The sequence below is a fragment of the Typopeltis vanoorti genome, chromosome 16 (genome assembly GCF_054136105.1).
Source record: "Typopeltis vanoorti isolate ZY-2024b chromosome 16, IOZ_Tvanoo_1.0, whole genome shotgun sequence".
Lineage (NCBI taxonomy): Eukaryota > Metazoa > Arthropoda > Arachnida > Uropygi > Thelyphonidae > Typopeltis > Typopeltis vanoorti.
Genome location: NC_143564.1, coordinates 54236372 through 54252531, shown reverse-complemented (window position 1 = coordinate 54252531; position 16160 = coordinate 54236372). Strand labels below are relative to the sequence as shown.

The 16160-nt window shown below is 35.0% G+C and overlaps 1 protein-coding gene across 3 annotated transcripts in view; it reads left to right on the top strand.

Annotated features, from left to right (window-relative positions):
* Positions 1 to 252: 252 nt before the first annotated feature.
* Positions 253 to 16160, top strand: part of LOC150098027 (uncharacterized) — a 253275-nt gene continuing 237367 nt past the window's right edge. For 2 of the 3 annotated variants that reach the window (XM_090406363.1, XM_090406361.1), the window contains exons 1-3: positions 253 to 356; positions 526 to 621; positions 711 to 784. In XM_090406363.1, coding sequence (XP_090262489.1) covers positions 774 to 784 — 11 coding nt within the window. In that variant the 5' untranslated portion in view covers positions 253 to 356; positions 526 to 621; positions 711 to 773. The remainder of the gene's footprint in view (positions 357 to 525; positions 622 to 710; positions 785 to 16160) is intronic. The other variant, XM_090406362.1, reaches the window with a different exon arrangement.

The window sequence follows — 16160 nt, the reverse complement described above, 5'->3', positions numbered from 1 at the left end:
GAAATAATTAAAAATATAATTTATAATATAATATAAAAATATAATTTATATATATCGACGGTATTGCAATATGAACACACGTTGTGTTTTTAAAACAATATTAAAATAAAGAGGCCACAACCACTGTTACTCCTACTACAACCAGCAGCCAATAGAAAAATTATTCATGTGAAAAACCACCAATCAGATATATAAATGCTTTTTACGCACTTAACTTGAATGCTCTAAACTGCTGTCGCAGCTGTTAAGTGTGTTTTGATCTCGCTATTTATTTTTATTAGATTTGTCGATTTGATGCTGTATGGTATTTATTATTATTTTCCCGTTAACTGCGTTTTGAATTTTCTACCATTAAAGTAAGAAGGGACACAATCCTTATGTTTTGAAATGTTACGTTATATAAAATATGTTATGTTTTGGACGGTTATTTCGAGTCTTAATTACCAGATTTTTTAAAAATACTGGTTACGAAGTTATTGTGATCCATAATTTTACCTTGTTATTGATGTTGCTTTCCTTTTGCAGTTATCGCTAAAAGTCTAAAGATGTAATACAAGTGTGAAATTGAAACTACAGTTAAAATATATTTACGTGTAATCTGGTTATAAAAACATCTCACAGGTAAGGCCAGCATACAACTTATTGTTCATAATGGTATAACGTAATTGTTTATTATAATGGTTATGCATAGGTTTTTTTTTTTTTTGAAGATTTTCCTCTTCCCGTTTCATCGTATCGATGTTGAAGAAAAAAAAGTTACCACTTGTTGGAAAATGGGAAACAGGTAAACATCTCGTAACATAAACACTTCCTTTTCTCTGAAATATCATTTATTTCCGCTTAAACACTCGCTTGTTACAATTTAAATTATTACATTAAATATGTCAGAATCTAAGTGAAATAACGATATTTCTTGAAATATTTAAAGCTTTTGAATGTTCTTGCCACACGCTCATTTACAAATTACATACAAATCAGAGGTGCTGAATGAGTGGAATGGATTGCCTTAGGTTGTTGTCAGTTCGTCGGTTAATCAATTTAAGGAGAGGTATGATATGTACTGTGTTAATAATGATTAGTTTCTGATTCCTATGGTGAAATATTGTTGCATTGTGGAAGGTATGATATATATATTGTGAACGATGTTACAGGGCTTCCTGCGATTCGTCTTGGATTCCATGGAGATACCTGTTAATAATTATACTGTCCATAGGTAGGATGTATATATACTGGTTGTTGAGGAATTTTGTGTTGATGTTGGGAAAAAAAAACTTCTCTCACATAGTTTATTCTTTACCCTTATCATAAAAAAGTTTCTGTGTGGGACTTGACACATGCACATACATGTTTACAGAAACTGCATCACCTTACATAAACATAGGTTTTAGTAGCTAAACAGTCATTTTCATTAGTTTATTAGATATTATGTTGTATTGCATCATCTATCATTCCCACAGGTTTCAGTATAATGTAATAGTTATTACTATTGTGTCAGAATTTTTTATGCTGTAAATAGACAGCAAGAGCTAGTTTTCACATTTTTTGTGCTGAGATTGCTATGACTAGTTAGATGCAGTTAACATCTTGTAGGAAAAGTGTGATGCAATGAGAGAATGGAGGAGGATGAAGAGTTGGATCGATAAGTTTGGAACTGAGCTAAACTGTATGTTGTTGTTGTTATTATTATACAGACACCTCCATGGAGTCAGAAGACTTATTGCAGGAGACTCAGTCTATCCACGATCTATCATACCTCTCCTTGAACCCATTTAACAGACAGAGCACTCATAGCTGACTCTGGCAACCCATTCCACTCATTCACTACTCTTTAAGCAAAAAACCTAGTTCTCGCACCCCTGCTAACCACACCTTTATTCAACTTCCAAGGATGATCCCCCTTGTTCTGATCTCTAGCCAAGTGCTGAAACATTTTCCCTTCATCTATCCTGTAAACCCTTTAAGCAACTTAAATGTTTCAATCATATCCCCTCTTTTTCTACTATCAATCAACTTCTGCAATTCACATACCCTCAGTCTATCCTCATAAGGAACATTTTACAGGCCTTGCCTCTGAATCCTCTCCACTGCTTCCTCATCCCCAAGAAACCCAGGGGACCAGACTTGAGCACAGTAATCCAGATGTGTGCATATCAAGTCCTTATAAAGAGGAATAACAACTTCCTTATCTCTACTTGTTAATGTGTTTTTCAATAGCCAAGTAATCTTATGGGCTACCTTAGCAGTATGTCCTCTAAACTTTAACTCTCTGTCTACCACCACCCCTCAATCTCTAGCTTCATTTATTTCCTGGAGTATAGCGCCATCAATTGAAACATGGCTTGTAATCTATTTATCCCAAAATGCATAACTTTGCATTTCTCCACATTAAACTGACACCGGTTTATCTTTTGACTACACAAACAGCCTATTTAAATCATCCTGCAAGCTCAGCACATTGCCTTGATTAACTCTTACTCTACCAAATTTCACATCATCAGCAAACAACTGAATATTTCCTTTCAGGTTATTTCTTATATCATTTATGTACAAATTAAACAGCAATGGTCCCAGCACTGAACCTTGGAGCACACTACCAGTTATCTGTTTTTGCCTTGATTCTGCCTCTCCATACCACTTTTTGATATCTGTCCAGTAGCCACCCTCTTATCCATTTAACCAGTGTCGTATCCATCTCCATTTGTTCTACTTTGCTTAACAGAGTTCCATGTGGTATTCTGTCAAATGGCTTTGCAAAATACAGCAAAATCATCGTGTATCCATTTCCTTTATCCAACTCAGCTTTTACTCTATTATAAAAAAGTAAATTACTATGGCATGACTGACCCTTCACAAAGCCATATGGATGTGAACCAGCAGCTGCTCATGTTTGTATGTGATTTAAGGAAGGTGGAGGGATGGTAGTAGTCAGTTCATTGGAGCAACATCCATGGAAATACTTATATTAAAAAACATGTAGCAACTGCTACATGATGTCTACAAGTACCTATGGGAATGTGACTGGAGGAAGTCAGTGAGAGGGCTGTCTGGTAGTGTTGGATGTTGCTGTAGTCCTCAAATATAGAGATGAAATGTATAGGCAAATAAGAAAAGGTGATCATTATGGTTGACTTTAATTAGGGTAATATAGATTGGAATGAAGAGACAGCTACCTTAGGCAGTATTTAACAGAGGACATGCAAAGATCAAGATCATCATCTCATCAGAAGATGTTATTATAAATGAGATGTGAAATCTTCCTTCAACTGGTAAATTTGATCAAGAAATGATGATTTGAGTGGTCAGCCATATGAGGACTTCGGCTACCTTAGGCAGTATTTAACAGAGGACATGCAAAGATCAAGATCATCATCTCATCAGAAGATGTTATTATAAATGAGATGTGAAATCTTCCTTCAACTGGTAAATTTGATCAAGAAATGATGATTTGAGTGGTCAGCCATATGAGGACTTCGGCGAGAAAGGGATATGCTCGTATATGATTAACATTAAAAGTAGCGATTATGACACTCAGGAGACAGATATATCATGAAATGCAGAACTGGATGAGAAGGGGGGGATCAGTGCTGCTTAGGTCCTGCTCAGGAGCTATGGGGGGGGGGCGGTCTGGAAAGTTCGAATAAACACCTAGAACAAAAAGAACATACGAGGATATAAGAATATAAAAACATAAGTTACCTTCATAACTATGCTATTATTATTATCTTTCTTGTGGTTACATCAGTTGCTTTAATATCATTTCTGTTCTAGATGTTTATCATAACTTTCAAGACTCCCCTTTGTATTTGACAGAGGCAATGTATGAATGTATTCCAAAGGTCAGGAGATTAAATAAGCTTGATGTAAAATGGATGACTGAAGAAGTGAAGCATACAGTTTGGAAGAAAGCATTAGAATCAAAATAAGATGAGTGACAATAATCAGTTGCATGAGAAGTACAAAGAGCAAGTGAGAAAGATGACTTGCTTAGTAAGGCTAGCAAAAGTGCCGAATGAGAAACAGTTAGCTAATGAAGCCAAATGAAAGTGCATAGTTTTTTTTTGATAAGTCACCAGTAGAAGAAAAAATGATTATGGAAGAATTGGTTGTTGAAAATGGTAGAATGATAAACACTGTAGAGGACACAGTTGAGATATTAAATAAGCAAATCATAAAGGTTACTTCCTTGTAAATGTGACATCATACAGAACTTGAGTGCACTGGGAAGGGAAGAGGAGGCACTAATGGTGAGTGAATAGGAGGCATATAAGAAATTTAATAAACTAGATTTGAATAAGGCTGCAAGACTTGATAATATATCACCAGGGAATATTCCATGGAATTAACAACAGCACTGTACCTTTTTACCATTAGTCTGATTAGCCTATGTTCCAAAGGAGTAGAAAAAAGACAAAATTGTTCCCCTTCATAAGCGAGGTGATAAGGCTAGATGTTGTTAGCAAGGTGACAAATGCATTAGATAAAGGTGGTGCATACTTAGTGATATTTAAATTTTGCCTAGGCCTTTGATAAATTGCCACATGACAAACATGATAATTAAATTGGAATGGATGGGGTTGAATAGTAGTTTATTACACTAGATTGAATATTTGTTAGCTAATAGGTATCATGCCTTGAGGATATGTTAATGAGACTGGTGAATGGTGCTATGCAGTTGTTTTCAGATGATGCATAGTTGGAAAGAACTATGAGAAGTAGATTTTGAAGCTTTGCAAGAGGACTTGAATAGGCTGGAATGAACAAATGAGTGTGGTTTCAGTTGTTCAGTGTTGAAAGTATAAGGTTTTAAAATTTGGGAGACATAGATGGATTGCAGAGTATGTGATTGGTAGGAAGATCTTAGAGCAGATGAAGGATTTGCTGGTGAGGATGGACAAGGATCTGAAGTTTCAGAGACACATTACTAAAATTGTGAGCACATTCCAGTGGATTACGATAATGATGTCTACAAGTAAGGATGTTCTTATTTCATGGTATAAGGATTTGATGGAGGCTACATATGGATTATTGTGCACTGATTAGTTCATCTGGTTTTTGAAAGGATGAAGTAGTATTGGAAAAGGTTTAGAGACAATTGACTAAGTATGGAATCTGGTGGATAGGAGAAGGGAGGATATGATTGAGACATATATTTGGTAAGATGTTATTACCAGATATCAATGTGGAGGTTTTACATAGAGGGAAGGAAGAGACTGAGGACCACAAGGGACCATCCTTGGAAGGTGTGAGCAGGGGAGAGAGTGAGAAGTAGGTCTTTTACATGGAGTGGATAGAGTGCATTTCTTGAGTATGTGGTGTGTGGAAACAGTGAATGCATCAATTTGATTTAAAAATAGATATAATTGGTCATCATCATCAAATTCCTGCCATGTACCCTCAAGGGGTGTACAGGATATGATAGTACTACATGAAAAATTTACATCATTACTAACTTCTTATCTACAATTTTCCTCCAAATCAATCTGTTACTTGTCAAGACTAACATTATCAGATCTTATATTTCTATGGTCTAAGGCACTTTGAACCATATCAATCCACCTATATCTTGGTCTAGCTCTGGGTTGTTTTGCTGCCAACCTGGCAGAGAACACTTGTTTTGCTAATCTTTTTTCTCCCATTGTATTTAAGTGACCATACCACCTGAGATTAGCTCTGCTAACATATTCCTGAATGTTGACAATGTCAAGTTCTTTCCTAATATCCTCATTTTTAATATGATATTGCCATTGATGCCATCTGTTCACGCCTATAATCTTTCTCAGGACTCTCATATCTGTGGTCTCTAGTCTTTGGTCAAGTGTTTTACTTCTGACCCAGCTCTCAGATCCATAAGTTAAAACTGGTTTGAACACAGTCTTGTATACAGCTAATTTAGTGTTCCAACTAATTTCTCTCTTATTCCATAGAAATTTATTCAATTGACTTCCCACTATACCAGCTTTGCTGATTCTGTTGTCTATTTCTATATTTAATTTACCATCTTCAGTAAAAATCATGCCTAAGTAGCTGAAATGTTTTACTTGTTCCACAGGTTCTCCATTCACAACACAGTTGACATTTTCAATGATTCTGCCTATTTTCATTGTCTTTGTCTTTTTATTGCTGACCTTCATACCATATCTATTACAACAGCTATTCAATTTAGTCAGAGAATCTTGCAGACTTGTAGCGGATTTATTTAGAAGTATAACATCATCCGCATAAAACAATGAGCTGACATTAATTATTATATCATGTTTAATACCACTTTCCTTCATAATGTGATCCATATAGATAATGAATAACAGAGGGGATAATGTACATCCTTGTCTCACACCAGATTTAACATTAAACCATCTTCCTGTATTTCCTTCAATTCTAACTGCTGACTTACAACTCAAATAAAGACCAAGTATTGCTTGATATAATGCCCCATTGACACCATATAACTGCAGCGTATTGAATAGCTTCTCTCTTGGCACCTTGTCATATGCCTTTTCCAAATCGACAAAACTTAAATACAGATCTTTGTTATATTCCCATGCTTTCTCGACTATTTGTCGTAAAGTGAAGATCTGATCCTGACAGCCTCTATTTGGCCTGAATCCAGCTTGTTCTTCACCAAGCTTTTCTTCCACAATTCTTCTCAACCGTTTCTTAAGTATACTTGCATAGATCTTGCCAGGAACCCTCAGTAGGGAAATACCTCTGTAATTCTCACATTCAGTTTTATTTCCCTTTTTATATATGGGTGCTATGAGAGCTCTACTCCAATCATCGGGAATTCGTCCCTCTGTCCAGTCTTTCTGAACTATGCAGTGCAGCCACTTTAAGACTTTTATACCACCATACTTCAGCATTTCTGGTCGAATATCATCTACTCCTGCTGCCTTTGCACATTTCAAGCCTTTGATGGCCTTTCCTACTTCAAGTATGGATATGTATTCCTGATTGCATGCCTGGTCAGTGTTTTTTACCACTGTGCTGTCATCACTGCTTGTTTCATTTAGCAGTTTTTCAAAATAATTACTCCATACTTCAAGGATATCTTTTTCACCTTTATCATCTCTGACTCCTTTTTACAGCACTCTTTCCTCCATTCCTAAGCTTCTTCAACACCCTCCAGAATATTTTGCCACCTTCTTGATATTTATTTTCTATATTCCTGCCAAAGTCCTCCCATGACTTTTGTTTAGCTCGTTTTACACACTGTTTAGCTTTCTTACATTTGTCTCTGTATTCTGTAAGAGTAAAAGCTGACTTATTTGCCAGGAACTTTTGATATGCTTTCTTCTTTTCCTTCACTGCCTCTTTAACTTCCTGTGTCCACCAGGGAGTTCTGATTTTTTTATCCTGCACACAACCTCACCACATGCCTCTCTGGCAGAATCAGTCAATGTTTTCTTCAGTTTGCCACTTAATCTCCAAGGTTTGATTCCTGTTCTCAAACTCTTTCATTTTCTTTTCAATAATCTTTCTGTATTTTAGTCTACAGTTCACATCTGAGAGCTGCTCAACTTTTATTCAGTTTAAAACTTTCTTACATGTTATTCTTTTCAATATGAAATTCAATTTTATCCTGCTGAAGACTAAATAGTGATCACTTCAATTTCAAATCCTCTGTACACTCTGGTGTCCTGCACCGGGGAGAAAACATCACTATCAACAATAACATAGTCAATGAGACTTTTCTTATTCCTTGTCTCTTCTCTCCATGTGAATTTGTGCACATTTTTATGTTGGAACATGGTGTTAGTAATAACCAGTCCATGTCCTGAGCAAAAATCCAACAGATATTTGCCATTATTATTAGCTTTGCTCTTTTCTCTAAATTTTTCCAAAATATTTTTGTATGTCTCACAATCATTTCCTACTCTGCTATTTAGATCCCCAACAAGGACCAACTTTTCCTTTTTTATTGTGTCAGTTGCCTTTTCTAAACCCTGAAAAAATTCCTACACTTCTACCTTAGTAGAACCTTCTGTGGAGCCATAGGCACAAATAAGTCTCATTGTCCATTTCCCCATTCTCATATTTGCCCACATTACTCTAGTTGAGACTCCCTGCCATTCAAGAAGATTAGCCTTGTATTTTGTGTAGAATACTATGGCTACTCCCTCTTTTCCTTGATTGCCATTGCCTGAATATAACATTTTGTATTTATTGCTCAGAAAGATCTCACCAGTTTTTGTCTTTTTTGTTTGTCACCCCTATGGTGTCGATCTGGTACTTTTCTAATTCCTCAGCTAGCTCCGTTTCTTTGCCATTCAGGCTTCTTATGTTGATAGTATGGATCTTTAATTCTGGTGATGTTGAGTTGGCGGTTGTTTTCAGATTTGTTCCAGTAGCTGACTTTTTGCTGTTTGCTCTGGTTCCATGGCAAAAACAACGGGGGCCTTGTTTAACCGGGCGATGCCCCAGCCGACATGAAATTTTGTCATGTCGTACCATCATTTTTTATTTTGGTTTAACCAATAAGAATATAATTTGGTTGGCTAAATCCCAAATTGCCAGCCCATCCTTGTTCGTTCAGTATCCAAGTAGATACCCAACAGGGTGCACCACGAGAAGGTGAGGATTGGACATTGTCAGAAGCCCTGGTCGGTTCTCCGCATTCCTTTAAAGGCTATGTGGAGATCTCCTCTCAGTTATACAGCTTTGACCCTTAAGCACTCCTTAATTGGTAATACTAAATATTATGGAAGTCACATATGTGAAATTGTTTATTTGTAGCATTTTCAGCTATTTTTGTTGTGCTCTGTTTTTGTGGTTATCTTCCTGTAGTGTATTGAAAATGGGATGAAACATAGCTGAAAATTCTACAAATAATTTTACATAAGTGACTTCTGTAATTATTTAGTATTACGTGGTATGATGAACTTCGTGACAGTGGGACCTCCCACAATGAATCTTTGCATTCAATTCCATTGAAGTATGATGATAATAATAATAATACTATCAAGCATTCTGTGGGCAGTCCAAGGTGAACCACCCCAAATATGAGAACAATATTTTAAGGTTGGACAGATTTGAGATAGCAGCAAAAAAGTATTGTGTAGAATGAAAAAGAATGTCAAGTTTTTTGGAGACTGAAGAGGCATGAATGGAATGTGTTTATGCCAGGATAGGCTACATGTGAAAAGTCAACCAAAGAAGTGAAAAACTGATCTTGGTTGGTAAGCAAATATTGTCAAAAGTGATGGAGAGTGAAACATGGCCATTTCTTCCAGGAATGAGATAGGATTGCATTTTGGCAGCATTAAAATGCATTAGGGTCTCATTTCACAATAATCTCAAGGAGATCACTGTCTATTGTATTGGTTAAAGATGATCTTGAAGCCTGAATCACCTCTGCACTACAAGGTTTTGAGAGAAAAAAGAGGGATGGAGGATTCTGTCATCAGCAAAGCTGTGAATAGGATTGGATATATGTGTGAGCAGATCCTTCATATATAGGAGAAGTGGTGGTGGGGGGGACAGAACAGGGAAGTTAGCAAGGGTGTTAGGACTAGTCGTTTTGCTTAGAGAGAGAGAGAGTAGTGAATGAGTGGAATGCATCACCAGTCTGTTGCAAGTGCTTTGTTAGTCTTTTGAAGACTTTCAAAGAGAGGTTATGTCTCCAGCAAGATGCAATAACAGTTTATAGTAATTGTGTGGGTGTGCAAGTGATTTCCACCTTCGGAATTCAGCTCATGGTAACTACATTCATCTATTAAGAGTAGAACCAAGTCGTGTTAAAGGAAATTTTTCTAAAAAAAAAAGTATTATCCATAGGAATATTACTAGGACCTTAGTCACGTTATGCAGAAAGCTAAAAATATAATGCTGATGGGGCCTGGGATAGGGTTCAGTCGGGTATAATCCAGCATTGATTGAAAAAATCCAATAAAAGGAAACTATCTACTATTACCACAATGAATGATCGGAGGGGGAAGTTAGCAGTCCGCTCACACAGGGCAGGAGGAACATCGTAAAATTGTAGTTTGGTTGACTTTTCTCTTTGTTTTGGAAACAGGATGGATAAAAGTTTGCTTTCAAGCTGTTGTGTAGATGCCAGATGACAGCTTAAAGACATGATACTAGATGGTTGTTAGTTCTGGAGTACAAGCTTTTAGTTCAACTTGAGAATATCATCAGAGCCAGGAGATTTATTAGTATCAAGACTTGAGTATTTTTCTGATGGCATTTTGCAAAAGATCAGAGAAATCATACTGTGAATCTTTCATGGAATAGTGGAAGGAGACTTCCTTTGGTTATTTATACAAGAGTTGGAGTAAAAAAAAAACTGATTCAGGAGATCTGTTTTGTCTCTAGAAATGTCACCATTGTACCATCCAGGTGGTGTGAACAAGGTGGAAATATGTTGAAGGGCAGAAGTTGCATCTCACAGCCTTTGCAAGGAACATGGAAGACTGAACTGCCATTTGAGCAGGACACAAGCTTATTGCATTTGGTCCTTACAATGTCTGCTTTGGATTTGTAAATTTTTTTTTCAGTTGTTATGAACTTTGGTCTAAGCTGAGTGAGAGATTGGAGTTTTGACTTGAGCCATTAGACCAGTTGGCCAACCTATGGTGCATGCGCCAAAAGTGGCGCATTGCATGATTAGAAGTGGCGCACTGAACCCCAGAGAAAATTTAAAAAAAAATTTGTATATGATTTATATATATATAAATAAACACACAATTAACCTACCACTGAATTCTAGAGTGCACACTTATGCTAGTTTGATCTTGAAGCAACAGGCACCAGCAAATGCTGACATGCAAAACCGGCGCGTCGCCTGCATGCAATTTCTATCGAAGCGCCCCTGTAACAATTCGAGTGTGTGGTTCTTTTACGATAATAAAAATTTAAATTATTTGAAATTTCTTAAATAAATTTTGACAGAACAGCCACACGTTGGTTTGCTAAATGTAACGAACCGGAGGTGTTGACTGGGCAGGATAATCGTTAAAACCCGAATATTCAAAAAATTCTCAAAAGTTTTGATACAGGGATCCAGAATCTAAAAAAATTAAAGTTAAAATTTATTCGAATGCATTTTACAAGTTACTAAATTCTTAGTAACTTCTAAAAATTTTTTAATAATTTTTATAAGTGGAACTATCTTTTAAGAAAATAAAAGAAACTCAAGATAGATGAGAAAATAAGAAAAGAATTCAGAAATAATTAGAACATTTAATATAAGTATTCAAAAAAATAACATCTTTACAGAATAACAGAAAATAAATTAAATTACATAAATATACTTGAAATTTTTTTAATTAAAATTTTAGGGGTTTTGATTTCATATTCACAAAATGAGAAATAATGATCTTAATGTCTAATTCCGCACATATATCATTTTCAATATTAACGGCAAACTAACGAGCTTTTTTTTGTGACATACTTGTTCTTAAGTAGGTTTTAATCAATTTCAACTTGGAAAAGGAACGTTCACCACTCGCTACACTAACAGGAAAGGCTAATAGTATTCTTAAAGCAATTGAAAAGTTAAGGAAAGATAAATTATTGGACACAATAAAATTAAGAATATCGAAAGGGTTTTGAATATTTAAATTATTCTTCCGAAAAATATCCCGGAAAGCACATAACTTGTCATATACCTGTAGTTCTATTGCATTTACGTCTTTATTGTTGCCATCCTTCAAGAGAATCTCTAAATCGTTGCAATGTTTTTTAAATCTTCGTTATTAATTTGTAGAAATCTATACAAGAAATTGAAATTATTATAATATATGGTTTAAGTTGATCAAAACGTTCTATTAACAAACACATTGCGATGTCTAAAAGTGTATAAAACACATTCACTCTAAATTTATCTTCTTGCGATTGTGGCGTTTCTTCATGATGCTCGTAGTCAAATTGTAGTCTTCTTTCGTCGTCGAACTTTCATACCAGTTTTAAATTCTTGTTCTCCATCCACCTCTTCTCTTAGTTCTTTTGCCGTTTTTAGAACTTCTTTAAAATTTGTATCTGATTGATACTCTTGTAAGAGTATTTTAAAGTTTTCGATAGATTCTAAAGCAAGTGTAATGTTCATATTTTTCTCTTGAAGCATTGGACTCACAGGGTTTATTCTGTTAAGTAAATCATGTCAAGTTATAAGAGAGCAAATAACTTTGTAGTCCTTTATTTTAGCATATAATGTAATTTGTGCTTCATGCTGAGGATTTTCCAACGTTTGTAAGAGAATGAAAAGAAATTGTATATTTCTTGAATAATTGCAAAGAAACAAATTGCACCTGCATTCATTTTGACTGCATCATTAATGATTAAATTTAGAGTTTGAGCAGCACACGGCACGTAAAAAGCTCGAGGATTTTTGTTCAAAAGCAAATTTTGGAGCCCATATTTTTTCCTTTTCATATTTGCCCCTTTGTCATACCCTTGACCTCGCATGTCTTCAATGGGAATGTTCCATTTTTCCAGTTGTTCCGTTATTGTTGCACATAAACGATGTCCTGTGGAATCTGATATATCTACAAAACCTAAAACGTTTTCCCTGATCTTGACAATTCCATTGTCACAGGAAACAAAGCGAATAATAATGGTCATTTGTTCTGTTTTACTTGTATCAGGTGTGCAGTCTAAAATTATGGAATAATATTTAGATTTTCGAATTGATAATAAAATTGTATATCTGATTGCATTACTTAAAGTTTCCAATATTTCAATTTGACTGTCTTTACTCAAATAGTGTACTCTATTGTTTCCTTGTATGGCCCTTTCAACATGATTTTCCATAACAGGATCAAACTTCAAAAACAGTTCGACTAATTTTAAAAAATTGCCATTATTCCTTTCATATAATTTATCAGATGATCTGCGAAAAGCTAAATTTTGGCTACCAAGGAATTTCATAATTTCAATCAAGCGTTCTAAAACACGCGTCCAGTGTTTCTTTTCCATTTCATGCATGCTTTGAGGCTGGTAATCAATAGTAGTTTTGTTTTTTAAATTTTTATCAAGTTCCTTCCATTTTAAGAAATTTTTCATGTGAGTTAAACTAGTCTCATGTCTATGCAAAGTTGTACTTACATTTCTCCAATCGTTATGACCTTCTACAAGACTATCTGATTCAGTAGGTGCGAAAAGTTTGCAACAAAAGCAAAAAACAGAATTTAAAGTTTCGGAATAAATGAGCCATGTTCTTGGCACGAGCTCCCCGTTTTCCATTTTTTTTAATTTTAATACGTGTCTCCAAATTTACGACCATATGTATCTCTGGGATATATTATATTTTTCTTTTGAACATTTCCCATTTCAATTAAAGCAGCTCGTAATATTTCATTAATATTTCCCCATTCACCTGGATCTAAATTTACAGAGACTAACAATGTGTTAGTTTCGTGGCCAACTACAACTAAATCTTCTCCTAACTGTTTTTCACTTAAATCTTGTGTCTTGTTATCTTGTTCTATAGTTGCAATAATACTATCATGAAAACTGGATGATGTGCACGGTTCCTCAACTCTGATTTATCGAGTTGGTTACAATCTGCATCAGAATATTTTAATATTTTAACAAATTTATTAAGAGCCCCAGTTTGTTTTTTAATATCTGCTTCTTTCGCAGCATGATGCTTACGATTTTGTGCACCGGATAACTTTTTTTTAAAAATTTTTGATTCCATTTCTATTTTATACCCACAAGAAATTATTACACAACACGACACAGAGATGAAATAATAGTCCGCACTGCGCTCCTGTCAGTAGCCTACTGAAATGCGTACCATATGATTGGTTAACTAGCAACAAATGTTTTGTACGAAAATTCGTTTCTGCACATAAAAACCGTTCACCGTTTCATTTTAGATAGACTGCAGCAGTCACAACATTCTGCAGGCAAGCATTTAGCCTGCTCTCGCTGCAAACTTGTAAACAGCAGGCTGATCAAAGACACAGCAATATACAATTTTTTAAAAATTTTTATTCAATGTATCCGGCCTTATTTATTTTAATATTGATCATTCCAAGAATTTTTTGTTTTTATGATAAAAATTTTTTTTCTTAAAAATGAACTTATGAACCGTGCCCCGATGCCTGCTTCTGCCAGCCCTGCTGACATGCATCACCAGTTACTCAATCAGTTTGCAGTTGACTCTCGTGTCATAACGTTCGATGAACTTCTGATTCGATGTGGGTGAATAATTCTGTGTTTTCGAAACTTATGTTTTTATTAACAGTTCTTTAAGTTTAAGATAAGATTTGTTTTCATGAAGGCTTAACATAGTTCTGTAAATTTAAAAATAAATTTTTTCATTCTGAACGCGTTGTCAAGTTCTTGTCCGCTCCCCCAATTTGCTGATTACTGAAACCTGCAATTATTCGGTGTATTTGTATGTGTGTGTGTGTTTTATGTTTTTTTTAATACAATATCTTTCCTTTTTATTTACGTATAGTAGGTTTATTCCTAAAATTTAACTGATCATTAGCAAAGCCTTCGTATTATGAGGATGTTTGGGTTGTGTGTGTGATTGCCAGCTGATTGACCGTTTTATGGCAGGAAGCGATCTCGTATTTCATTGGACATAATATTATTACGAGAGAGATGAAAACTCTATTAAAAAAATATATATATGTGTGTGTGTGTGATTTTTAAACTTATAGAACCTGTATTAAGCCTTCATGAAAACAGGAATCTTATCTTAAACTTGTAGAACTGTTTTTGAATGTTCATAATGTTTAAAATGATAAAATAATTTAAATAAATTATTTAATAATAAACTTTACTTTTTGAAAAAAATTTTTTTTTACAATCAGTTACCCATTACTTTGCAAAAGAAAATGAGCAGAAGAAAAGCAGAAGGTGATAGCAAGCGCCAGTTTAATGAACTGTGGGAAAATGAGTTCTTATTTGTGGGTCCTTCGGGAAAACTGTTGTGCATTGTTCGTGAAAGCACTCTCTCAGATAATAGAAGACATGATCTTAACAGACACTATAAAACATCAAGCTGAATTAGAAAAAAAACCGAAGTTAATTCCTGGGTCTGAGTTGCGGAAAGAAGATGTGGTTAAGAAAAAGGAAGAAATAAAAAAGAGACAAAATATACTTGTGAAACGAAGTTGTGAAAATGTGGCAATGCTGGAAGCGTCTTATGAAATTGCCTTTGTGTTGGCTAAAAAACACAAGCCTTTCTCTGATGGAGGGGAAGTTGTTAAGCCCTGTCTCGAAAAATTTACAAAATGTCTTGGTGATAAGAATGTTGAAAGAAAAGTAAACCAAATTGCTCTGTCCAAGCAAACAATTACAAGACGCATCTAAGAACTTTCCCATGATGTTACTGAACAATTGAAAGACCATATTCATGCTTGTTCTTTCTTTTCTTTAGCCTTGGACGAATCCGTTGACATATGTGATGTAGCCCAATTAAGCATTTTTATAAGAGGAACTGATGGTAATTTTAACATCTTTGAAGAACTTATCGGTCTTGAGTCACTTCATGGAAAAACCAGAGGGTCAGACATATTTGACAAAGTAAAGTCATGTCTAGAAAATCAACAACTAGATTCTAGTAAGCTCATCAGTGTTTGCACTGATGGAGCACCGTCAATGGTAAGTAGAGTTTGTCTGACTGTAACTTTACTTGAAAGGTTTTTAGGTTGTTCTCTACTGAAGTATCACTGTATTATACATGAAGAATCTGTGTGTAAAAACTCTAAATTTGAATCATGTTATGATACCAGTTGTAAAGTGTGTGAATAAAATTAGAGCAAGAGGGTTAAACAGAAGAGAATTCAGAGAATATTGTGAACTGCTATATATGGAATATGGTGATCTCATCCTTCATTGTGAGGTGCGCTAGCTTTCTAAAGGACAAGTTCTCAGTAGATTTTGGAAGCTGAAAGAAAGTGTTCGTAATTTTCTGGAAGAGAAGGATGAGCTGCTTGAGGAAAAAGCCTTGTTGTGCGATGAGAAATGGCTATTTGATTTGGCATTTTTAGTTGATGTTACCAGCCACCTCAATGATCTAAATTTGAAACTGCAGGGCAAGAACAAATTGTTTCCTAACTTAGTAAATGACATCAGTGCATTCAAAATGAAATTAAAACTGTTCATCTCCCAGTTAGAAAATGGGTATTTAAGTCAATTTCCATATTTAAAAGAACATAGTGAATCTGTTGAAGATAATGGCAACTTTACAGAATATACTGAGA